Source organism: Carcharodon carcharias, chromosome 5, assembly GCF_017639515.1.
Source record: "Carcharodon carcharias isolate sCarCar2 chromosome 5, sCarCar2.pri, whole genome shotgun sequence".
Lineage (NCBI taxonomy): Eukaryota > Metazoa > Chordata > Chondrichthyes > Lamniformes > Lamnidae > Carcharodon > Carcharodon carcharias.
In genome coordinates, this window is record NC_054471.1 from 84,092,382 (window position 1) to 84,119,035 (window position 26,654).

Here is a 26,654-nt window from a genome sequence, read left to right on the forward strand (position 1 = left end):
AATCCGGACTTACATCTATTCCCGGTTGTCCCACCAATCCGGACGAGCCTCTGCGACCGGCGTCACCTTTCGGACCCTGAGTAAATTCAGAGAGATTCATCTCATTGAATCAATTCTTGTCGCTACATCAGGAGGATGAACATAGAAAGAGAGAGAGAAAGAGAGAACTTACCGGTGGACCCGGGGAACCATCAGGACCGCGATCTCCCTAAAAATAATCACAAAGTTAACAAATGTCAATAAATTATTTCAATTATATGGTTTAAAGGAACAGTCTTTCAACAGAGAGCTAGACAGGATGCAGAAATATAGAGTGAGGGGAAAAGAGGTTGCTGGGGAGAGGAAGGGAAGGAGGATGAAGGGGAGAGGAATGGGGAGAGAGGGGCTAAGGGTGAGAGTGAGGGGGACTGAGGGTGATAGGGAGGGAAAGGGAGAGGGAGGGAAAGGGGCAGGAAGGGGAACGGGGGAAGGGGAGCGGGGGGTGATGGGGAGGGGGAGCTGGGGGTGATGGGGAGGGGGAGCGGGGGGGTGATGGGGGAGATGGGGGAGGGGGAGCAGGGGGGTGATAGGGGAGAGGGGGCGGGGGTGATGGGGGGCGGGGGGGTGATGGGGGAGGGGGGGTGATGGGGGAGGGGGGCGGGGGGGTGATAGGGGAGGGGGGCGGGGGGGGTGATAGGGGAGGGGGGCGGGGGGTAATAGAGGAGGGGGGTGATGGGGAAGGGGAGCTGGGGGGTGATGGGGGAGGGGGAGCTGGGCGGGTGATGGGGGTGGGGGAGCTGGGGGGTGATGGAGGGGGGGTGATGGGGAGGGGGAGTGGGAGGGTGATGAGGAGGGGGAGCGGGGGGGTGATAGGGGAGGGGGGCGGGGGGTGATAGGGGAGGGGGGCGGGGGGTAATAGAGGAGGGGGGTGATGGGGAAGGGGAGCTGGGGGGTGATGGGGGAGGGGGAGCTGGGCGGGTGATGGGGGTGGGGGAGCTGGGGGGTGATGGAGCGGGGGTGATGAGGAGGGGGAGCGGGGGGTGATGGGGGAGGGGGAGCGGGAGGGAGATGGGGGAGGGGGAGCGGGAGGGAGATGGGGGAGGGGAGCGGGGGGGGGTGATGGGGAGGGGGAGCAGGGGGGTGATGATGATGGGGAGCGGGGGGGGTGATGGGGAGGGGGAGCGGTGGGTGATGGGGAGGGGGAGCGCGGTGTGATGGGGTGGGGGAGCGGGGACATGATGGGGGAGTGGAGGGCGGATGGGGGAAAAGGAGAGCGGGGGTAGGGGAGAGTGGTGGAATGGGGAGAGAATGGGGGGATGGTGGTGAGTGGGGGAATGGGGGAAGGGAAGCAGGGGTAAGGGAGCAGGGGAGAAGGAGAAGGGGACCAGGGGTCGGGAAAGGAGAGTGGAGGTCGGGGGGGAAGGGGAGCGGTGGGGGGGGAAGGGGAGCAGTGGTGGGTGGGGGAAGAGGTGCGGTGGGGTGGGAAGTGGACCGGGGGGAGGGAGGAGGGGGTGGGGAGAGGAGGAGGGGGTGGGGAGAGGTGGAGGGAGGAGGGGCTGGGGAGAGGTGGAGGGAGGAGGGGTGGGGAGAGGAGGAGGGGTGTGGGGAGGGGAGGAGGGATGTGGAGAGAGGTGGAGGGGGAGGGGTGTGGGGAGGGGAGGAGGGAGGAGGGATGTGGGGAGAGGAGGAGGGAGGAATGGGGTGGGGAGAGGAGGAGGGAGGTGGGGTGGGGAGAGGAGGGATTGGGGTGGAGAGGGTGAGGAGGTGGGGAGAGGAGGGGGGAGGGAGGGGAGGAGGGGGGAGTTTGGGGGAAGGGGAGAGGAGGGGGAGGGAAGGGGAGAGGAGAGAGAATTGGGAGAGGGATGGAGGGGGGAGAGGGATGGAGGGGGTGAGGAGGGAGTGGGGGAGAGGAGTGTAAGGGAGGGAGGGAGAAGGAAGGGGAGGGAGAAGGAAGGGGAGGGAGAGGGGGTGGAGAGGGGCAACTGGAGGGAGAGGGTGGGAGGGAGGGAGAGGGAGGGATTAGAAGGAGTGTGAGGGTGATAGTGAGGGAGGAGGGTGAGGGGGAGATTGAAGTAACAGGAGATGGCATGAGGTGGAGAAGGAAGGTGAAGTAGGTTGAGGGGGAGAGGGAAGGTGAGGGAGGGTGAAGGGGAGGGGGAAGGTGAGGGAGGATGAGGGACCGAGGGAGAGAGACGAGAGGAATGGTGAGAGAGAAGGAGGGAGGCTGAGAGTGATAGTGAGGGAGGGTGGGTGAGGAACCAAGGGTGAGTGGGAGAAGGAGGGTGAGGGATAGATGGAGGGAAGGGAGGGGGAGTGAGGGGTGGAGGGTGTGGTGGAGAGTGAGAGAGGGATGGAGGGTGAGGGGAGCGGGAGTGAGGGTGAAGGGGTGAGGCAATGTGACAGAGGGGGAGAGGGAGGGTGAGGGGGAGATGGAAAGTGAGGGAGCGTGAGGGGAGAGGGAGGGTGAGGGGAGAGGGAGGGTGAGGGGAAGGGGGAAGGTGAGGGGGTGAGGGATGGTGAGGGAGGGTGAGGGAGAGGGGGCGAGGCAAGATGAGGGAGGGTGAGGCAGGATGAGGGGGAGAGGGGTGGGTGGTCGGGGGAAAGGGAGGATGAGGGAGAGGGACCAAGAGGGAGAGGGTGGAGGGTGAGGGGGAGCAGGAGGAGGAGGGCGGGGAGAGTGAGGGAGAGGGAGGGAAGTGGGTGTCGGAGCAAGTGGGCGGGGGTACAAGGATGAGAGGAGAGGGAAGGTGAGGGGGTGAGGGAGGGTGAGGGAGAGGGGTGCGAGGCAAGCTGAGGGAGGGTGAGGGGGTGAGGCAAGATGAGGGGGGGTCAGGGGGAAAGGGAGGGTGAGGGAGAGGGACTGAGAGGGAGGGGGTGGAGGGTGAGGGGGAGCAGGAGGAGGAGGGAGGGGAGAGTGAGGGGGAGGGAGCAAATGGGTGAGGGAGCAAGTGGGAGGGGGTACGAGATGAGAGGAGAGGGAAGGTGAGGGACAGGGAGAGGGAGGGAGAGGAGGAGAGGGAGGAAGGGTGTTGGGTAGAGGAAGGGATGGAGGTTGTTGGGTAGAGGGAGGGTTGGAGGGTGTGTGGGAGCGATGATGAGGGGAAGGGGCTGCGAGAGTGAGGGAAGAGGGAAGGTGATGGATGGTGAGAGGGAGAGGGAGGGAGGGTGTTGGGTAGAGGGAGGGATGGAGTGGTGGGGGAGGGGAGAGGGTGAGTGACGGGGAGGGGGAGAGGGTAAGTGGCAGGGAGGGGGAGAGGGTGACTCGGTGGGGAGGGCAGCGGGTGAGTGGGGGAAGGAAGGGAGAGAGAGGGAGGGGGAGTGTGAGGTGAGAGGGAATGAGGGTGTGAGGGGCAGAGGGAGGGAGTGTGGGGAAGGAGTGAGGGGGAGAGAGAGCAAGGGTGAGAGAGAGGGAGGTTGAGTGGGAGAGAGAAGTTGGGGGAGCATGGGGGGGAGGGGTTGAGGGTAGGTGAGAGAGGGTGAGGGGGTGAGGGAGGGAAGGTGAGGGGAGGGGGAGAGAGGGAGGGAGAGAGGAAGTGGGAGAGGGACGGTGATTGGGGGTTCAGGTGAGTGGGAGAGGGGCGAGAGGGAGAGGGGAGAGGGAGGGGTAGGGTGAGGGGGAGAGGGAGCGTGGGTTGGGAAGGTAGGGTGGGTGATGGGGAGAGGGAGGGAGTGGGAGAGGTAGGGTGAGTGAGAGGGGTTATGAGGGAGACATTGATGAGGGAGAGAGTAAGTGGGGTAAGGAAGAGTCGGTGAGTGGGGGGAGGATGAGTGGGGGAGGGGGAGGGTGAGTGGGGCGGAGTGTGAGTGGGGGGAGGGGGAGGGTGAGTAGGTGGGAGGGGGAGAGAGTGAGTGGGGGAGGGGAAGAGGCTGAGTGAGGGGGAGAGGTTGAGTGGCAGAGGGTGGGAGAGGGGTGGAGGGTGAGGGGCAGAGGGAGGGGAGAGGGAGGAAGGATGGGGGAGAGGGAATGGGGGTGAGGGGGAGAGGGAGTAAGGGTGAAGGGATGAGGAGGAGAGGGAAGGTGAGGGAGGTTGAGGGGAGAGGAAAGGTGAGGGAAGTTGAGGGGGTGAGGGGGAGAGGGGGAGAGGGAGGCAGGGTGAGGGGGAGGGGGAGAGGGAGGCAGGGTGAGGGGGAGGGGGAGAGGGAGGCAGGGTGAGGGGGAGGGAGGGGGAGGTGTGGAGGATGAGGGGAGAAAGATGGAGGGGAAGGGTGAGGGCGAAGGAGAGGGATGGAGGTGTAGAGTGAGGGGGAGAGGGAGGGTGAGGGAGAGAGTGAGAGAGGGTGAGAGTGGGGGGAGACGGAGGGGGAGGGAGAGAGTTGGAGGGGTAGAGTGAGGGGCAGAGTGAGGGAGAGGGGTGGTGAGGGTGGGAGGGAGATGTTGATGGGGCAAGAGTGAGTTGGGAGGAGGTGAGCGTGAGTGGAGGAGGGGAGAGGGAGTAGAGGAGAGGGGGTGAGGGAAGAGGGAGCGCAGATGAGAGGGAGAGGGAAGGTAAGGGAGGGTGAAGGGGAGAGGGATGGTGAGGGAGCTTGAGGGGGAGAGGGAAAGTGAGGGAGGTTGAGGAGGAAAGAGAAGATGAGGGACGCTGAGGGGGAGGGAGGGAAGGTGAGGGGGTGTGGGAGTGTGGGAGAGGGAGAGAGGGAGGGAGGAAGAGTGACGGGGAGATGGTGGGAGGGAGATAGGGTGAAGGGGAGTGGGAGGAAGGGAATGTAAGGAGAAGAGGCAGACGGGGAGTGGGAGGAGGGAGGGAAGCAGGGAGAGGGAGCGTGGGGGGGAAGAGAGAGATGTTGAGGGAGAGAGGCGGAGGGGAGGGGAGGAAGGTGGAGGGTAGGGGGAGGGTGAGGAGGAGGAGGGGAGAAGGAGGGGGTGAGGTAGAGATTCAGGGAGGGGTAGAGGGAGGCAGGATGAGGGAGAGATGGAGGGAAGGAGGGTGAATGGGTCAGGGAGAGGGGAGGGGCAAGGAAGGGAGGGTGAGAGGGAGGGAGGTAGGGTGAAGGGGAGTGGGAGGGTGAGGAGAAGAGGGAGTTGGGGAGTGTGAGGTGGGAGGAAGCCAGGTAGAGGGAGTGTGAGGGGCAGGGGGAGGGTAATGGCGGAGGGTGAGATGTTGAAAGGGAGAGGGGGAGAGGGAGGGTGAAGGGGAGAGGAGAGGGGAAGGGTAAGGGTAGGGCTGAGCGGGGGGAAGGGGGAAAGAGGATGGGGAGGGGGAAAGAGGCATGGGGAGGGCAGAGAGGCATGGGGAGGGGCAGAGAGGGGTGGGGAGGGGGGAGAAAGGCATGGGGAGGGGCAGATAGGGATGGGGAGGGGGACAGGGAATGGGGAGGGGAGAGAGACGGAGGGGTGAGTGGGATGGAGAAGGGGAGAGAGGGATGTGGAGGGGGAGAGGCAGGGTGGCGGTGAGGGGCAGAGAGGGATGGTGAAGGGGTGGGGTGGAGAGAGGCCAAGGAGAGGGCAAGGGAGGGCTAGGGGGTGTTGGGGCGACAAGGGGGAGGGGGGGCCGGGGGGGAAGACAGAGGACGAGGAGGGTGAGGGTGGAGATGGAGGGTGAGGGGGAAAGGGTGGAGATGGAGGGTGAGGGGAAAGGGTGGGCAAGGGGGAGGTGGGAGAGGGTGAGGTAGAGCGAGGGACAGTGATGGGAGGGTGATGTGATGGAAGGAATCATGTGGGTATGAGTAGAAGGGGAGGGGTAGAGCAGGACAGAGAGGGGAGGGTGATGTCTTGTGTTAAAAGAAAATCAATCAAAAATCTTGATGTTTAAGTGGATTATTCTGGTCCAATTGGATCCATAGCCCCCAATATGGGGAGCTTTATTGAATTGCTCATCCCTCTGCACAAATTCGGTTTCCCATTTGTTATTTAGAAAACTGCTGGTGGTCAGTGGCCTTCAGCGGAGGGGGGCAAAAGGTGGGAGGGGAGTAAGGGAGGTCATGGGGAGGGGAGAGCAGGTAAGGGGCATTGGGGGAGGCGAGAGGCAGTGGGGGTGGATAGGGCTTAAGGGGCATTGGGGGAGTGAGGAGTGGGGAAGGGGAAGGGGAGGGCAGAAGTGGAGTTGGAGAGGGGGAGGAGGAGTGGGTGGAAGGGGAGGGGAAATGGAGAGGTGGAGTTGGAGAGGTGAAAGAGGAGAGGAGAGGGTGGAGGGTAGGGGGAGAGGAGGAAGGGAGGGGGAGAGGGTAGATAGGGGAGGATGGAGGGTGGTGGGAAGGGGAGGAAGAGGCTAGAAGAGTGGACAATGGAGAGAAATGGGAGAGGATGAAGAGGAGAGAAGGGGTAGGGGGTTGGGGGAGTGGTGTGGGGGAGATGTGAGGGGAGGGGAGAGGCGTGTGGGGAGCGGGGAGGCGAGAGGGGGCAGGGGAGAGGACAGGGGGTAGGGATGGGTGTCAAAGAGTGGGGGCAGAGGGAAGGGGAGAGGAGGATTGAAGAGTGAGGGTGGAGGGGTAAGCAGGATGAGAGGGGGAGAGTGGGGAATGGAAATGAGAGAAATCGGAATCTGGGGAATGGGGAGGGGGAGTGGGGATCGGGGAGTGTGTGAGAATGGGGATGGGGAATGGGAATGGGGAGCAGAGGAGAACGGGGAGGAGAGGTAAATGGGGAAGGAAGAAGGGGGACGGGGAATAGAAATGGGGAGAAGGAGGGGGGAATGGGGAGGAGGGAAAGGGGAGTATGAGAGGGGAGGGGAATGGGAAATGGGGAGAGGGGGGTCTGGATGGGGAGAGGGGAGTGGGGAAGAGGGGAATGGGGAGAAGGAGGGCAATTGGCGAATGGGGAGATGGGAGAGGGAAAGGGAAAGGGGCGAGGAAGGGGATGGGGCAAGAGGAGAGGGAGGGAATGGGGTGAGGGGAGAATGAGGGAATAGGGCGAGGGTAGAGGGATGAATTGGGGAGAGAGGCAAGGGAGGGAATGGGGAGAAGGAATGGTGAAGGTGGTGATGGGGAGGCAGCAGGGGAATGGGGAAGAGGCAATGAGGAGCAGGGAATGGGAATGGGAAGTGGGAGTGGGGGAGGGAATAAGAAGGGGTCTAGAGGGGAATGGGGAGAGGGATGGGAACGGGGGAGGGATAGAGAGAAAGGGGGACGGGTAGAGGGAATGGGAAGGCGGATGGAAGGGGGAGGGAGAATGGGGAACGGCAGTGGGGGTGGGAATGGGAAGGGGGCTGGAGGGAATGGGGAGAGGGATGGGAAGGGGTAGGGGGAATGGGGAGGCGGATGGAAGGGGTGGGGGATGGGAATAGGAATAGGGAGAGGGGAATGCGGAATGCGAGTGGGGGAGGGAACTCGAGAGCGGGTTAAAGCTTTTCCCAATGACTTACATCAATGCCATCCACTCCCGGGACTCCGGCCGGACCTGGCAGAGTTGAGTCACCTAGTGAAACCTACAGTTCAAAACCATTAGAAAAAAGACAAGTTTGAATTATTTGTTAAATAACCACTATATGCACAGCGCCGTTTACGAACAGCGGGTATTGAATGAAAACAACGTATGCCACTGTTCTATAAATACTTCAATTGGAACATGTTCATTGGCATTTCTACTGGAGGATATGCAATAGGGAACAATGTCCATTCCAGTTTTTAAATAATTCTTAATTTTGAGGATATTCCTACACACCCAAAAAGCAAAACTGTTTCAATAATTTTATACTCTTTACTACTCCCATTCCAGCTCTTAACATCTCCAAACCCTGTGTTAGTGGAGATTAACTCCCTGTGTTAGTGGAGATTAACCCCCTGTGTTAGTGGAGATTAAACCCCTGTGTTAGTGGGAATTGACCCCCTATGTTAGTGGAGATTGATCCCCTGTATTAGTGGAGATTGACCCCTTGTGTTAGTGGGAATTGACCATCTATGTTAGTGGAGATTTACCCCCTATGTTAGTGGAGATTGACCCTCTGTATTAGTGGAGATTGACCCCCTGTGCTAGTGGAGATTAATATTCTATTTAGTAAAAGCGATTTTCCACTGCCTAAAATAACATTCAATATTTGCACAATTCATGTGCTGAAAATGATGCACCAATTCAGAGTGTGACAAAGATCAAAGGGTCTACACAGAGCAGAATGCAGTTTAAACCATCAGCATCTTTCAAAGAGTGTCCTCGTCGCTGATTCTTTCTACCCCATCCGCCAACCTTAACATTTCTAAACTCCAGTTCCGTTCCCCTCGAACAGGCAGCTGACTGGAAAACCATCACCAACAGGGAAATGGTCAACCCATTGAAATCATTGTGTCCTCTAAGCCATCCAGGAAACGAGCTGGCACTGTCTCAGGCTTCATTCCCCCCCCACCCCCCACAAAAAAAAGTTTCTTTTAATCGATGCAAGTTCACAGGTAGAATCATCTTACTACCAGACGACCTCCAGGGTGATTTCCCTGTGTGCCACACTTTGTACTTCATGATAATGGCCCAATATTGCTGTTGGGGTTTGTGAATCTCCAGGTAGAGGTAGAGAGGGTGCAGGGGCTTGTCACCTACTTCTAATCATATGGCATAATGCTTACACTGGGTTAGAAAAGTGGCGGTGTATCAAACGCTTCCATGTAAATGCTTTTTGTTTTTAACAATTTTAGTTAGAATATTTTGATACAAAAGTAATCCTTTCATAAAATATGGGCTCGGTAGCTGCAATCAGGATCCGCCAATCTTTAAATAATTAGATAGCAAGGTTAAAATTAATATCCACTTACTTGAGTTAAACTGAGACGCACTATCTGTAGAAAAACCACTAGATACAAGAGTCCACATTGCCCGTTACAGCTCGCCATGGTTACTCAATGTCCAGATTATTTGTCTCTTGTCCTTTCTCTCCTCTTAGCTAACTGTTCGGTCCCCCAAGAAAATCCCCCCTCGCTGTCTCCGACTAAGGCACTTGCATAGCAATTAGATCTCATGTTTATTAATATTCCGCTGTCCGGCTGTGTGATTGGAGGTTTTCGCAGACACTGGGCGGAGCCTCCGGGTTAATATCCACAAACTACCTTCCTATAATCCCCAAAAACTTCACCCATCCGTCTCTAATCATGCTGTTTATAAAGTTAGATTTATTAGACTATTCCTGAGCAGCACATTGAGTTGGAGAGATTAAGGAGTTTGTAATCCTGTAAAATAACATCCAAATTTTAAAAGTAAATTTTGAGAATAACAGATCCAACTTTCTTACCAAGTCTCGGACAGGAAGTTCAGAGCAAGTTTCGCGGCGTGCCCGCTGAGGGTCGCAATGAATGATCATCCACTGGAGATCAAACTGGATCAGACGAAAGGGAATTGCAATGATGATCAGATACAGTCACATCCAGCTCATTAACTATGGAAAGCAACTGATTCCTGAACTATACCTCAAGGTCTCATTTTGAACTCGAATTTCTGCCAGCCACTTGTCGAATGCGTACGTTTGTTTCCACTTCCAAGATAAAGATTTTACTTTTTTAAAATATAAAATAAGATGGGGAATGGGAGATGCTTAGTGATGAAGATTCTTAAAGGACATTTCATTAAGCAATGCAATTAGCTTTTCCATATATAATTGCTTGGTAACTTTGGCATTCTAATTCACCATATATTCTGACACAATGGTCCAGAATTTTATATTAGGGTCTGTACGATTAAAATGCTTCTGTAAAATAACTGAAAAACAGTTGAATCAACCCATCATGCTTGTGCTGGCTCTTTGAAAGAACCATCCAATTAGTCCCATTCCCCAGCTTTCCCCATAGCCATGTAAAATTTCTCCCCTTCAAGCATTTGTCCCATCTGTTTGTTTGTTTATCAAAACAACATAGAATTTGAATGAACTTAATGACAGAATAATTTCAGCACCCATTTTATGCTATTAATGATCCGTATTGCTCTTTGACTCTTTGAAGCAATTGGAATCTCAGTGCTCTGGGCCACGCAGACACTAGATGCCTCTGTAATTGCCTCTTGTGTACATGTGACATTTCACACCATCCTGAAGAAAAAGGATTTTAAGCACTGTCAATCTCTAACATAGACATTTGTGACCACATTCACAAGAATCTTTACATCCATCAAGTGTAATCTGATAAATGAGCATAGTGAAGTGAATAAGCCTGGAAGAGAAAATTAACCATGTCCTTTTAGATAGAGAAGCTGCTGGAGAAAAACTCCCCATACCTCTTGATGCACAATATTAAATGGGAAACCATTTCCAGGGTGACCCAGTGTTTCACATGCACCATATGTTAGTGGTGGAAAAACATTTAGAGACAATAATCAAGGCCAAAATGAATTGTCACTTGGGAAAAGTATGGGCTAACAAATAAAAGTGAGCATGGACTTGTTAAAGGCAAATCGTTCTTGACTAACTTGATTGAGTTCTTTGGTGAGGTAATGGAGAGAGCTGGTGCAGTTGATGTATTTATGGACTTTTAAAGAGCATTTGATAAAGTAGCACATAATAGATTTGTTAGCTAAGTTAAACCCCATGGGATTAAAGGGACAGTGGCAGCATGGATACAAAATTAACTGAGGGCTGAAAACCAGACAGTAGCAGTGAATTATTATTTTTCATGCTAGAGTAAGATATGCACAATGTATCCCAGGGTCAGTATTAAGACTAGTGCTCTTTTTGATACCTATCATGGCCTGGATATGGTATACAGGATACAATTTCAAAGCTGTCGATGATACAGAACTCAGAATTGTACTAAGTAATGAGGAAGATAGTAACAGACTTCAGGAGGGCAAAACCAGACTGGCGAAATGGACCAACACATGGCAATGAAATTTAACACAGAGAAGTGTGAAAAGATATATATTTTGGTAGGAAGAATGAGGAAAGACAATATAAACTAAATGGTCCTGACTAAAGATCGTTGACATGAAAGTTTAACTCTGTTTCTCTCTCCACCTGACCTGCTAAATGTCTCCAGCATTTTCTGTGTTTTTTATTATAAATTAAATAGAAACATAGAAAATAGGAATAAGTCATTCCACACTTCGAGCCTGCTTTGCCATTCAGTGATGGCTGATCGTCCATCTCAATGCCATATTCCCATGCTCTCCCCATACCTCTTGACGCACAATATTAAATGGGGTGCAGAAACAAAAAGCCCTGGGGGTGTATGTATATAAATCATTGAAGGTGGCAGGACAGGGTTGAGAAGTGTATTAAAACAATAACATACAGGATTCTTGGCTTTATTGTAGAGGCAGAATACAAAAGCAAGGAAATGATGCTAATCCATTATAAATCACTGGTCAGGCCTCAGCTGGAGTACAGTGTTCAATTCTGGGCACCACACTTTCAGAAGGATGTCAACAACTTAGGGGATGTGCAGAGGAGGTTTACTAGGACAGTACCAGGGATGCAAGATGTTGGTTATGTCTCCACAGAAAAAGTTGGGGTTGTTCTCCTTAGAGCAGAGAGGTCTCAGAGGAGATTTGATAGAGGTGTTCAAAATCATGAAGGGTTTTTTCAGAGTAAATAGGAAGAAACTGTGGTCAAAGGATTGCTAACCAAAGGATATGGGTCTAAGTTGTGACATAACAGAACCAGAAGTGAGATGTGGGTTGTTTTATATATATATATATATATATATATATATAAACATAAGAAAGATAAGCAGGATTAGGCCATTCAGCTCCACAAACCTGCTCCACCATTCATTAAGATCATGGCTGATCCCATCTGCTTCCCATAATCTTTGACTCCATGTAGTTCAAGAATCCAAGTAACTCAGCCTTGAATATACTCATTGACCCAGCCTCCACTGCTCTCTGAGGTAGAGAATTCCAAAGGTTAAGAACCCTCTGAGAGAAGAAATCCCTCCTCATCATTTTAAATGGGAGAATCTTATTTTGAAACTATGCCCCTAGTCCTAGAACCCCTACCAATAGGAAACATCCTGTCAGCATCTATCCTGTCAAGCTCCCTCAGAGTTTTATGTTTCAATAAGATCACCTCTCATTCTTATAAACTCCAATTAGTATGGGTCCAACCTGCTCAATCTTTCCTCATAAGACAACCCTCCATCCAAGCAATCAACCTAATGAACCTTCTCTGAACAGCCTCCAAAGCAAGTATGTCCCTCCTTAAATAAGGAGACCAAAACTGTACACAGTCACGCATAGATGTGGTCTCACCAAAGCCCTGGTACAGTTGTAACAAGACTTCCCTGCTTGTATACTCCAAACCCCTTGCAATAAAGCCCAACATTCCATTTGCCTTCCAAATTAATTGCTGTACCTGCATATTAACCCTTTGAGATTCATATACAAGGACACCCATATGCCTCTGTAATCTCTCTCCTTGAATAATATGTTGCTTGCAATAAAGTCCAACATTCCATTTGCCTTTCAAATTAATTGCTGTACCTGCATATTAACCCTTTGAGATTCATACACAAGGACACCCAGATGCCTCTGTAATCTCTTTCCATTGAATAATATTTTGCTTTTTTATTCTTCCTGCTAAAGTGGACAATCTAAGCGTTTTCCCACTTTATATTCAATCTGCCAATTTTTTGCCCATTCACTTAACCTATCAATATCCCTTTACAGACTCTTTCTACCTTCATCACAACTTGCTCTCTCACCTAATTATGTATCATCAGCAAGATTGGCTACAATACAGTCAGTCCCTTCATCCAAGTCATTAATACAGATTATCAATAGTTCAGGCCTCAACACTGATCCCTGCGGCCCTCCACTGTTTACAGTCTGCCAACCCGAAAATGACCCATTCATCACAACTCTCTGTTTTCTGTTAGTTAACCTCCATCCATGCAAATATGTCACCCCCAACAGCAAAAGCTTATATCTTGTGCAGTAATCTTTTACGTTGCACCTTATCAAATGCCTTTTGGAAATACAAATACACTACATCTACTGGTTCCCCTTTATCCACCCTGCTCATTAAATCCTCAAAGAACTTTTACTTCATAAAACCATGTTGACCCCGCTTGATTGTATTTTGATTTTCCAAATGTCTTGCTACTAATTCCTTAATAATGGATTTCAGCATTTTCCCAATGACAGATGTTGGGCTAACTGGCCTATGGTTTCCTGCTTCCTGTATCTGTTTCTTGAATACTTGTGTCACATTTGTGGTTTTCCGATCCATTGGGATCTTTCCAGAATCTAGAGAAATTTTTGCAAGATTTCAACCAATGCATCTCAATCTCTGCAGCCACTTCTTTTTAAGACCACAGAATGCAGTCTATCAGGTCCCGGAGACTCGTCAGCCTTTCGTCCTATTTGTTTACTTAGTGCTTTTCCTCTAGTGGCAATGGTTGTTTTAAGTTCCTCCCTCCCTATTACCCACTGATTCTCTCCTATTATTGGGATGCTGTTAATACCTTCAATTGTGAAGACAGATACAAAATACTTGTTCAAAGTCTCTGCCAGTTACTTGTTTCCCATTATAAATTTTCCAGTCTCATCCTCTGAGGAACCACTTTAGCTATTCTCTTCCTCTTTAAGCACTTGTGGAAGCTCTTACTGTCTGTTTTATAATACTTGCTGGTTAACTTGCAGAATCTATTTTCTCCATCCTTCTTTTAGTCATCCTTTGCTGGTTTCTATCATTTTCCCAATCTTCTGCCCTATCTTCACCACTAATCTTTGTAGTATTGTATGCCTTTTACTTTCAAATTGATACCAACCTTAACTTCTTTAGTTAGCCATGGATGGCTCATCCTTCTCATGGAGAGTTTTTTTCTCAATGGAATATATCTTTGTTGAGAAATATAAAATACCTTCTTAAATGTCTGTCGCTGCTTGTCCTTTTAATCTATTTTCCTGGGAAACTTCAGCCAAGTCTGTCTTTGTACCTTTGTAACTGTCTTTAACTTTAAGACACTGGTTTCAGACTCAAGTTTCTCACCCTCAAACTGAATGTGAAATTTCATAATGCTATGGTCGCTCTTCCCAAGAGGTCCTTTACTATGAGGTCATTAATTAATTCCATCTCATTACATAATTACCAGATTTAAAATAGTCTGTTCTCTGGTTGGTTCCACAAACTATCTAAGAAAGAGTCATGAATACACTCTGTGAACTCATCCTCAATGTTACATTTGTAAATTTTATTTTTCCAACCTATATGAAAATTAAAGCCACCCATGATTATTGCAGTACTTTCTTACAAAGCCCCATTATTTCCCTGCCCTACAGAGTAGTTACTATTAGGGGAGCTAGGGACTACTCCCCCTGAGCCAAGATCATTTCTCACTCCTGTACTGAGCTCATCATTTACTAACAGAGCCACCCCACCTCCTTTTCCTTTCTTCCTGTGCTTCTGAAATGTCCAATGCCCTTCAGTCCCCAGCCTTGGTCACCTTGCAACCATATCTCTATAATAGCTGTCATAACATATTCATTTACTTCTATTTGTACCATTAATTCATCCATCTTATTAGAAATGTTGTCTGCGTTCAGATAAAGAACCTTTAGTTTTGCCTTTTTATCATATTTCCCTACGTTGATCCTATTTACACAGCAAGTTGTTATGATTTGGAATTCTCTGCCAGAAAGAGTGATGGAAATAGATTCAATAATAACTTTCAAAAGAGAAATTAGATAAATATTTGAAGGAAAAAATGTACAATGTTATTGTGAAAGAGCAGGGAAGTTGGATAACTTGACCAAAGAATCACCACAAACACAATGGGAAAAATGGCCTCCTTCTGTGCTGTATCATTGCATAAACCCTGCACTATTTGCTGGAGGATTATTAAATTGTCCAGATGCCATCCAGATCCCATCCTCACTTTCCAGCAGGATAATGATCAAGAGTCATGATATACTTGCCATAGAGGGAGTGCAACAACGGTTCAGCAAACTAATTCCTGGGATGGCAGGATTGTCGCATAAGGAGTGATTGGGCCAACTAGGTCCATATTCACTGAAGTTTAGAAGAATGAGAGGGGATCTCACTGAAACATATAAAATTTTGTCAGGGATGGACAGACTGGATGCAGTGATGACGTTTCCTCTGGCTGGGGGCTCTAGAACAAGGGGTCACAGTCTCAGGGTACAAGTAGGCCAGTTAGGACTGAGATGAGGAGAAGCTTCTTCACTCAGAGGGTGATGAACCTGTGGAATTCTCTCCCACAGAAGCCTGTAGAGGCCAAGTCACTGAATATATTTAAGAAGGAAATAGATAGATTTCTGGACTCTAAAGGCATCATGGGGTACGGGGAGAGAGCGGGAGTATGGTGTTGTGATAGAGGATCAGCCATGATCATATTGAATGGTGGAGCAGGCTCGAAGGACCGGATGACCTATTCCTGCTCCTATTTTTCTATGTTTTTAAGTGACTGATTATTAATTTTTCCCATTGAGCACAGATGTACCTTCAAAATCCTGGGTGTTATCATTGATCAGAAACTTAATTGGACCAGCCATATAAATACTGTGGCTACATGAGCAGGTGAGAAGCTGGGAATTCTGTGTGGGCTAACTTTTCTGATTAGGCAGACTCTTGGGATTGAGGATAACTTGCTTCCACTCTGGTTCAATGGGTTCTGGGATGGCTGATAAGTCCAATGTGTGATCTGCAGACTCTGCCACAGGTGCGGCAGGTGGTGTTTGGAGGGCCAAGCAGATAAGTTGTTTGGAGGTTCGTGCACTCCCTTCAATGGCTCGATTTCACCTCTGCATGTTTCCAAGAAGTCTCTTGATGTGTCTTCCCGAATGAGCCTTCTGCATTTTGGTTGGTCACAAGCCAGGGTCTCCCATGAGTTGATGGGCTTATTTGACCTCTTCAAGGGTACTTTGAGGACATCCCTAAAGCGTTTCCCTTTTCTCCTGGGAATCTCCCGTCATGACTGAGTTCCGAATTGAGCAATTGCTTCAGGAGTCTGGTGTCAGACATATGATCGACATGTCCTACCCAGCGAGCTGGTTTTGAGTGATTAGATGGTTTTGCATGATGCTGGGCATGTTGGCTTGGGAGAGGATGTTGCTATTGGAACATCTTTCTTACCACCAGATTTGTAGAATCTTGTGAAGGCAATGCTGACATTACAGTGCTTTGAGATGTCTCCTGTGAATTCTCCAAGTCTCTGAAGCATCTGGAGTGTGGAAATCACTGCTGCCTGGTAAACCATGACCTTAGTCTCAGGTTTCAGATCCTGGTCCTCAAATACTCTTTTCCTTAGTCGGTTGAAGGCTGAACAGGCACATTGGAGGTGATGACAAATTTCATCATCTTTGTCTGCTTTGTCGAGTGCAGGCTCCCAAGATATGGAAATTGATCCACATTTTCCAGGATCTCGCTGTTGATCTCAGCAATCAACAGGAGGCGCTTTGCTGTGGGTGCTGGTTGCAAGAGGACCTTACTTTTCCAGGTATTTAGTAAAAGATTCATTTTCTCATGTGCTTCAGAGAGAGAGCCGACAAAGACCTGGAACTCAGTTTCTGAGTGAGTGGACAGGCACAATTCTGACTCTGGTGAGTAACTACTCACCACCTGTCCACCATCTAAAATGCACAAGTCATGAGTGTGATGGAACACTCCCCACTTGCCTGGATGAGTGCAGCTCCCACAACACTCAAGAAGCCCGACACCATCCACGACAAAGCTTGATCGGCACTCCACTCTACATTCCTGTCTACCTACAATGACCTTTCATCCCATTGTTTATCAAGAATCTATCTGGCTCTGCCTTAAAAATATTTAAAAACTCATGATGGTACGTGATTTGGAGGGGAACTTGCAGGTGGTGGTGTTCCCATGCATCTACTGCCCTTGTTCTTCTAAGTGGTAGAAGTCAAGGGTTTGGAAGGTGCTGTTAAAGGAGCCTTGGTGAGTTGCTGCAGTGCACCTTGTAAATGGTACACACTGCTGCTACTGTATGTCGGTGGTAGAGGGCGTGAATGTTGAAGGTGTTGGACAGAGTTCCAGTCAAGCAGGCTTAGTCTGGATGATGTCGAGCTTCTCGAGTGCTGTTGGAGCTGCACTCATCCAGGCAAATTGAAATTATTCCATCACAGTCCTGACTTGTGCCATGTAGATGGTGGACAGGCTTTGAGGAATCAGGAAGTGAGTTACTTGCTGCAGGATTCCTAGCCTCTGACCTGCTCTTGTAGCCACAGTATTGATTTTCCTAGTCCAGTTCAGTTTCTAATCAATGGTAACCTCCCAGGAGGTTGATAGTGGAAGATTCAGCGATGGTAATACCACTGAATGTCAAAGGGAAATAGTTAAATTCTGCTTTGTTGGAGAAGGTCATTGTCTGGCACTTGTGTGACGCGCATCTTACTTGCCACTTACCAGCCCAAGCCTGGATATTGTCCAGATCTTGCTGCATTTGGACATGGACAGCTTCAGTATCTGAAGAGTCATGAATGATGCTGAACATAGTGCAATCATCTGCGAACATCCTCACTTCTGACCTTATGATGGAAGGAAGGTCATTGATGAAGCAATGAAGATGGTTAGACCAAGGATACTACCCTGAGGAACTCATTCAGTGATGTCCTGGGATTGAGATGATTGACCTCCAACAACCACAACCATCTTTCTTTATGCTAGGTATGACTCTAACCAGCGGAGAGCTTTCCCCCGGATTCCCACTGACTCCAGTTTTGCTAGGCCTCCTTGATGCCACACTTGGTCAAATGCTGCCTTGGTGTCAATGGCAGTCACTCTCACCTCACCTCGGGAGTTCAGTTCTTTTGTCCATGTTTGAACCAAGGCAGTAATAAGCTCAGGAGCTGAGTGGCCCTGGCGAAACCCAAACTGGGCCTCAGTGAGCAGGTTTTTTAAAATTCATACATGGGATATGGGCTTTGTTGGCTACACCTGCATTTATTGCCCATCCTGAGTTGCTCTTGAGAGGTTGGTGGTGAGCTACTTTCTTAAACTGCTGCAGTCCATGTGGTGTAGGTACACCCACAGTGCTGTTAGGCAGAGAGTTCCAGGATTTTGACCCAGCAACAGTGAAGGAATGGCGATATATTTCCAAGTCAGGATGGTGAGTGACTTGGAGGGGATCCTCCAGGTGGTGGTGTTCCCATCTATCTGCTGTCCTTGTTTGGAAGGTGCTGTCTAAGGAGCCTTGGTGAATTCCTGCAGTGCATCTTATAGATGGTACACACTGCTGCTACTGTGCGTTGGTGGTGGAGGGACTGAATGTTTGTGGATGGGTGCCAATCAAGCGGGCTGCTTTGTCCTGAATGGTATTAAGCTTCGTGTGTGTTGTGAGAGCTGCACTTATTCAGGCAAGTGGAGAGTATTCCATCACACTTGTGCCTTGTAGATGGTGGACAGGTTTTGTGGAGGCAGGGGGTGAGTTTCTCATCATAGGATTCCTAGCCTCTGACCTGCTATTGTAGCCACAGTATTTATATAGCAAGTATTTATATTATTGATAGCTTTGTTGATGACCCCTTCCATCACTTTGTTGACGATCAAGAGTAGACTGATGGGGCAGTAATTGGCCAGGTTAGATTTGTCCTGCTTGTGGTGGAAGTGACATAACTGGGCAATTTTATACATCGCCGGGTAGATGCCAGTGTTGTAGCTGTACTGGAACAGTTTGGCTAGGGGCCTGGCAGGGTCTGGTGCACAAGTCTTCAGTACTATTGCTGGAATATTGTCAGGGCCCATAGCCTTTGCAGTATCCATTGTCTTCAGCTGTTTCTTGATATCACGTGGAGTGATTTGAATTGTCTGAAGACTGGCATCTCCTCAGGAGGATGCCAAGATGGATCATCCACTCGGCACTTCTGGCTGAAGATTGTTGCAAATGCGTCAGCCTTTTGCACTGATGTGCTGGGCTCCCCCATCGTTGAGGATGGTGATACTTGTGGAGCCTCCTCCTCCAGTGAGTTGTTTAATTGTCCACCACCATTCACAACTGGATGTGGCAGGACTGCAGAGATTAGACCTGATCCATCGGTTGTGGGATCACTTAGCTCTGTATATCACTTGCTGCTTTCATGCAAGTAGTCCTGTGTTGTAGCTTTACCAGGTTGACACCTCATTTTTAGGTATGTCTGGTGCTGCTCCTGTCATGGCCCGCCTGCAATCTTTATTGAACCAGGGTTGATCCCCTGCCTTCAAGGTTATGGTGGAGTAAGGGATATGCCAGGCCATGAGGTTACAAAGTGTTCGAGTACAATTCTGCCGCTGCTGATGGCCCACAGTGCCTCATGGATGCCCAGTTTTGATTTGCTAGCTCAACTCAAAATCTATCCCATTTAACAGAGTGGTAGTGCCACACAACACAATGGAGGGTATCCTCAGGACGGTACTTCATCTCCACAATGACTGTGTGGTGGTCACTCCTACCAATACAGTCATGGACAGATGTATCTACGGCAGGCAGGTTGGTGAGAATGAGATCAAGTTGTTTTTCCCTCTTGTTGGTTCCCTCACCACCTGCCGCAGACCCAGTCTAGCAGCTATGTCTTTTAGGACTCGGCCAGCATAGTCAGTAGTGGTGCTACTGACCCACTCTTGGTGATGGACGTTGAAGTCCCCCACACAGAGTACATTCTGCGCCCTTGCCACCCACAGTGCTTTCTCCAAGTGATGTTCAACATGGAGGAACACTGATTCATCAGCTGAGGGAGAGTGGTACGTGGTAATCATCAGGAGATTTCCTTGCCCATGTTTGACCTGATGCCATGAGACCTCATGGAGCCCAGAATCATTGTCAAGGACTCCCAGGGCAACTCCCTCCCGACTATATATTTGCAGCCACATCTGCTGGATCTGTCCTGGTGGTGGGACAGGACAGGATGGTGAGGGTGATGTCTGGGACATTATCTGTAAGATATGATTCCATGAGGATGACTATGTCAGGCTGTTGCTTGACTAGTCTGTGAGACAGCTCTCCCAATTTTGGCACTAGCCCTGAGATGTTAGTAAGGAGGACTTTGCGGGGTCGACAGAGCTGGGTTTGCCGTTGTCATTTCTGGTGCCAAGGTCGATGCCAGGTGGACCGTCTGGTTTCATTGCTTCTTGTAGCAGTTTGATGCAACTGAGTTGCTTGCTAGGCCATTTCAGAGGGCATTTAAGAGTCAACCACATTACTGCAGATCTGGAGTCACATGTAGGCCAGACCTGACCTAAAGGACAATAGTCAACCAGATGGATTTTTACAACAATGGTTTCATGGTCATTATTAACTGAATTTAAATTGCACCAGCTGCCTTGGTGGGATTTGAACCCATGTCCCCAGAGCTTTAGCCTGGGCCTCCGGATTACTATTCCACTGATATGACCGTTACTCCACCGTCGCCCACTGAAATGGAGGAGTCCATTCCCAGATGAGATCAACCCTGTCTTGGGGATTCCAACAAATGAATTCCACCCATGAAAGAGTGGGCAAACTCATGGAGAGTCACATGTGGCAGCATCTGACGTCCATGCAGGAGCAGTGTCACAACATGCACAGGGTGCATGGCTATCTCCATAGCCTGAATCAATCAGTTCAGAGTCTAAGCACTGATGGCTGCAGAGTACGTGAGAAGCTACAAAGCATGAACTAGACACTCTGCAGGTGGTTGCTGGAGGGAGGCCAGCTGCGTGCCAGCAGCAGACCTTTTCAAACCAGTGGGAGAGCACACCAAGGGCTGAGGAATTTCCAGAGGAAGATGAGGGTTCTGTGCAGATTGAGGGACCCTCACTGTCCTCGATTTCCCCGGCACGTCTGATAGAGGAAACATCTGTGGTACAGCTTCCAATGATGGCTGAACCTGCAGAGATACAGGCAGCGCTATTGCAGGTGAGGTCCCAATGGGTCCCTGTGCAATGAGGCTGACTGCCACGTCCTCACAGCTACATGGCTAGAAATAGGAGCTGCCTCCACTTCCTCTGAGGTAACAAGGGGATCACTGCGTAAGCATGTGTGTGTTCACAGGACACCATGTCACATTGATCACTGAGTGGGTCACTGTGCTGTATTATATATGTGTTTGGTGATTGAAGTATCTCACTCACTATTACATTAAACTAACTGGTTTATGTAATGGTTTGCATGCTATTTACAATTCTACATCAAACGGTATTTACAATGTAGACAGAATTCATCAGATTCTCACTAACGGAGACTGTAGCCAATAGTTCAACAGCTACTTTGTGAAGGATGTTGGATTGGTCAAACCCCACATGAAGGCTCAGACCTCTTCCAGCACCAGGCAATTACCCAGGGTTCTTAGCTGAACTGTTGCTGAATCACTAAGTCCCCCACAACAATCTTTCCCAACGTCCTGGGCCCTTCCACCACATTGTCTCTAATGTCCACCCTCCTGACTCCTCTTCTTCTCAGTCCCCTGGCCCTTCTTCTCCTTCATCCTGCTCCTCTCCCTCCTCCAGTGACATGGGGTGTTCCTCAGGCTCTGCCTCTTCAAGTGTCACTCCCCTTTGATGTGCCATGGCAAACGGAGTGCAGCTGACGAACTGAGTGAAGAACTGGAGTTTGGTGATGGGGGTGGGGAGGAAGGAATTGTTTGTTTCCTCTTTCTACCTTTCTCACCCCATAGAGATTTGATCTTGCTCTACGACAGGGAAAGGAGCTAGCTGTTTGTTGAGTATCTTATAAGTGGGTAAGTTCTATTCTAACCTTATGGTTTAAAATAGTACACAATTTGATGGTAAAGTTTATAAAATATATAGGAAAGCAAGTTAAATAAGTGATTAATTAAGTAATTATTTAAAACCCATTAAGGAGGGCAGGACAGGTGATGTATCAAGGCTGCAGCATGTGGGAGCTCCTGGATAACATTGTAATCCAGGGCAAACACATCTGCAGTAAGTGTTCGTGGCTTGAGGAACTTCGGCTCAGAGTCATTGAGCTGGAGGCTGAGCTGCAGACTCTGCGACACATCAGGGAGGGGGAAAGTTACCTGGATGCTTTGTACCAGGAGGCTGTCACACCACTTAGGACAGGGTCTTCTGATTTGGTCAGTGGCCAGGGACAGGAGGATGTGACTGCAATTGAGGCAGGTAAGGGGACCCAGGAGTATCAGCCTCTGCAATTGTCCAACAGGTTTGAGGTTCTCTCAGCTTGTTTGGATGAGAGTGGTGTCTGCAGGGTGGATGAGCAAATTGACCATGACGCCGTGGTACAGGAAACCATCCAAGTGGGGAGAACAAAAAGGAATACAGTGGTAGTAGGGGACGGTATAATGAGGGGGATTGACACTGTTCTCTGTTGCAAAGAACGAGAGTCCAGATGGCTTTGTTGCCTGCCCAATGCCAGGGTTTTGGACATCTTCTCAGGGCTAGAGAGTAACTTGCAATGGGAGAAGGAGGATACAGTGTCATGGTTCATGTAGGATGAGGAAGGAGGTTCTGCATAGTCAGTATGATGAGCTAGGCACCAAATTAAGAAGCAGAACCCCAAAGGTAATAATTTCTGGATTATTACCTGAGCCACGTGCAAATTGGCATAGGACAAATGAGATTAGAGAAATGAATGTATGGCTTAAAAATTGGTGTGGGAGAAGTGGGTTCTGGTTTGTGGGCACTGGCACCAGTACTGGGGAAAGTGGGGGCTGTACCGTTGGGATGGTCTACACCTGAGCCATGCTGGGCTGATGTCCTTGTGAGCCGCCTAACTAGGGAAGGAGAGAGGGTTTTAAACTGAATAGTAGGGACAAGGGATCAAATTTGGGAAGATGTGGTAAACCAAAGAATAGAAACAAAGCAAGAGAAACCAGCATTAATATGGGAAATGATAAACAGACTGTGACAGGAAGGGAAAGAGAGTACAATTCTAAGAATAAATCAGCAGATAAGGCTAGACACTACGAAAATAATAAAAGGACAAAACTAAAGGCTCTGCATCTAAACATATGTTCCATTCAAAACAAAATAAATGAACTAATAGCACAAATAGAAATAAATAAGTATGATCTGATAGCCATTAGAGAAACATGGCTACAAGATGATATAGATTGGGACCTGGAAAAATCAGATGGGCAAAGGTAGCATAGATGAAGAGTTCATAGAATGTTTTCAGGATAGTTTCTTAGAACAGCACATTCTGTAGCCAACCAGAGAGCAGGTAATACTAGACCTGGTATTGAACAACAAGATTGATAACCTACCAGTGAAGGCAACCTGAGGTAGCAGCGATCATAACATGATTGAATTTTACATTCGCCTTGAGGAGGAAACGAGTGCGTCCAAGACTAGTATTTTAAACTTAAATAAGAGCAATTATGAGGGCATGAAAGCAGAATGAACTGGCAAATGGGGTTAAGGGATATGTCAATAAAAGTTCAGTGGCAGACATTTAAAGGGATATTTCAGATTACACAGAATATATGCATTCCAATGAGAAAGAAAAATTCCAAGGGAAGGGGCCCCCCCACCCGTGGTTAACTAAAAAAGTTAAAGACAGTATCAAACTTAAAGAAAAAGGATATAATTACGCAAAGACGGGTGGCAGGTCAGAAGATTGGGAAGAATATAGAGAACAGCAAAGAAAGACAAAAAAGTGATTAAGGAGGGAAAAATTAGAGCATCAGAGAAAGCTAGCTAGTAATATAAAGATAGATAGTAAGAGTTTCTTTTGATATTTAAATAAGAAAAGAATTAACAAAGTGAGCATTGGTCCTATAGAGTGCATCAGGGGAATTGATAATGGAGAGTGGGGAGATGGCGGATGAATTAAACAGGTATTTTGCTTCGGTCTTCACTATAGAGGACACAAGTAACATCTTGGAAATAGCTGCAAATCAGGAAATGGAAGGGACGGAGGAACTCAGGATCATTACAATTACCAGGGAAGTGGTATTGAGCAAATCGTTGGGACTGCAGGTTGACAAATCCCCATGTCCAGATGGACTTCACCCTAAGATCTTGAAAGAAGTGGCTAGTAAGATAGTTGATGCACTGGTTTTAAATTTCCAAAATTCCCTAGATTCAGGAAGTTTCCATTAGATTGGAAAATAGCAAATATAACTCCTTTATTCAAAAAGGGTGGGAGATAGAAAGTAGGAAACTATAGGCCAGTTAGCCTAACATCTGTCATAGGGAAAATGTTAGAAGCTATAGCATATGTTATAGCAGGGCACTTAGGAAAATTCAAGGCAGAGTCAACATGGTTTTGTAAAAGGGAAGTCATGTTTGACCAATTTATTGGAGTGACAAGTAAAAACCCTCACAGCTGAGCACACTGTACATTCCTGTTGCAGCTTTCTTTACAATACACAATATTAGTGTGACTCCAATCCTCAAGCAACCAGCTTCTTTCTGAAGCCAACCAGCCTTTACAAGTTAACACAAACTGGTACTTCGTCATACATGTTACAGGACATCCACTGACCCAGCCATTACCAGCATTGCTGCTGGAACATTGGCTTAACTATGGCAGCATTCTACACCACATACCAGGAAGTGTTCATTCTGAATGAATAAGCTGTTGTACCCAGTTTAAGGATAAAATGTGAAAAGCCAAGCATTTAAAACACTCATAGTAGCTCTGCCTGGTTGACTTTGTAAAGAAATGGGCTTCCAGGTGTGACAATGAGTCATATTGACAAAGAAGGCCCTGGATTTGATTAGTGGTCTTTGGTGTGTTAATTCAGTTCAGCTGGAGCAGCAGCAATGGGCATCAGAATTGGTCATGGCGTTGGGAATGGGATAACATTCAGGACCACTGATTGCTATCCATTGACCTCTGCTATAAATTGTGGGCATTTGGATATCAGGTGAGGATAGAATCATACTCAACCTTGAATTAGAAACAGAATATGCAGTTCTGGCAGCATCTGTGGACAGAGAAACCGAGTTAACATTTTGAATCCAATATGGCTCTCCGTCGGAACCTTATAATAGCCAGTTAACCCCCTATCATGTTCCAGCATACTATGAACATAAGACAATACTTTAAAAATTTTGATCACAAACAGATGATTAAAATAGCTGCTGCAAACCATGGGACTTTAGCATTTTGAGCTCCAGGGAGTCCTGAGTCTCAAACAAATACTGAAAAAGGAACACATAAATTTTGCCCGTGACACCACACTGCCCCCTTCATGCATTCAGCTATTTATCACCTGAATGATGACCAAAGGGGCAAGTTACCAGAGAGTTTCCAGCACTTGGGGAATTGTGTCCAACATAAGGCAGTCCTTTCAGGGCAGGAGAATAGAGAAGGACAGAACTCCCTTTCTTAAGGGCAATTCTTTCACTTTACCTCTGCACGTTAGCTTATACTGGCAGAATCCCCATTTATTCGTTTCATGATAGACTGGATATTTACTGTCTATTAATAAGTGGGCAGCCATTTCATAAAAATAAACTATTGGTCAAATTGGATGAGTGGTAATTTTATGTGAAAGCAGTTAGTGCAACTGATCTCTGGACCGCTTATTCCCCTTCAAACTTTGTTTTAATCAAATCTCACACCAAATTGCACCAATCTTGATATCTGCATGATGTCTGACATGTCTGTGAAACTGCCAATATAATTCAGATATATCGCAGCCTGTGATATAACAACCCATTTTCATAAATGCTTCATTGGAAGAAAGTGGCTCCCTAAAACACTTTCTTCACAATGTAGTGCATTTTCTATCTCTGAGCAGACAGTCTACCTTGGGTTCACATGTTTGTTTTTTAATGCAGTAAAGTCTTTTCCTTAAGCTTTAAGTCAAGGAAAAGTTCATTAGTCAATACTGTGTTGCTTTATAAAGAAACCAATGACAGAGAACAAGTAGCAATCAGAGTGCTTACCGGCACTGGCATCCTAGAAACATCATTAGATTTCCCTATAAATGTACCTCCTCTGGTATTGATAATCCCTTTGGCCTTGACTGGTTGTATTTGCATCCTCTTGCAGTCAATAAAAAGAATGATGGTGTCCGTTTCCACACTGATTAAAATCTTATGCCATTCAGAGTCAAACAGGTTGGCTATTGGTGAAAAAGTAATGGTTTGAAGTCTACCTTCCAGCCCAAGCACATAAAACTCCACCGACTTGGTTTCACCATTTATTCGCACACCAACTTGCTCATTGCCAAGAGGATCCTTTATTTGCCAGATGTTCCAGTTTTTATCAATAATACTGCCAGCCATTCGAAATGTGGTGACAAAAGAATATTCAAGCGGAAATCCATTTGGAAATGCAGTGCTGTTGGGAAAAAGAACAATATCGAATTTACCTCAAACAATTTATTATATTCTAGCAAATATTCAGAATACAAGAGGATGGGAGATCCTTCCCTCATCTCTTAGCTCTCTCACAATCACAACCTTTCTTGATTTTCAATGAAATTATTATACCTCCTGCTCCTTTAACTATAATTCTATTGTGTATGCTATCCCATTTGTTTTTCCTCCTCTCTCCAACTCCCACTGTTGGAATCAAAAACATTGTACTTCCTCCAAGTCTAGGGTATGCTTTCCTAGAAATACAAAAACTGTAGATCTCTTCATGTCTCTTATTCCACCTGTCTTCGACTATCTCCAGATTTTGGAAGTCTGAGTTCACTGACAGTGAAACAATGCTTTCTGTCCTTTCTTACACTGTGATGGTGTCTTGTACCATGGGCTTAGGTTTCTCACTTAAGCTTGTCAATACTAGTGATTTATTTTTATTATTAAGCCTCAGTAGTCATAGGGTCATAGAGTTTTACAGCACAGAAAGAGGCTCCTTGGCCCATCATGTCCGCAAGGGTCATCTATTCTAATCCTATTTTCCAGCACTTGGCCCATAGCCTTGTATGCTATGGTGTTTCAAGTGTTCATCTAAATACTTAA

The 26,654-nt window shown here is 48.2% G+C and overlaps 1 protein-coding gene across 1 annotated transcript in view; it reads right to left on the reverse strand.

The window, feature by feature from the left end:
• The window catches only part of col9a1b (collagen, type IX, alpha 1b), a 200,552-nt gene that overhangs the window by 127,853 nt on the left and 46,045 nt on the right, over positions 1-26,654 (reverse strand). Inside the window, 6 exon segments of the mRNA XM_041187359.1 lie at positions 14-76; positions 173-208; positions 7,278-7,340; positions 8,653-8,722; positions 9,118-9,209; positions 25,629-26,025. Of these exon segments, the coding sequence (XP_041043293.1) occupies positions 14-76; positions 173-208; positions 7,278-7,340; positions 8,653-8,722; positions 9,118-9,209; positions 25,629-26,025 (721 nt within the window).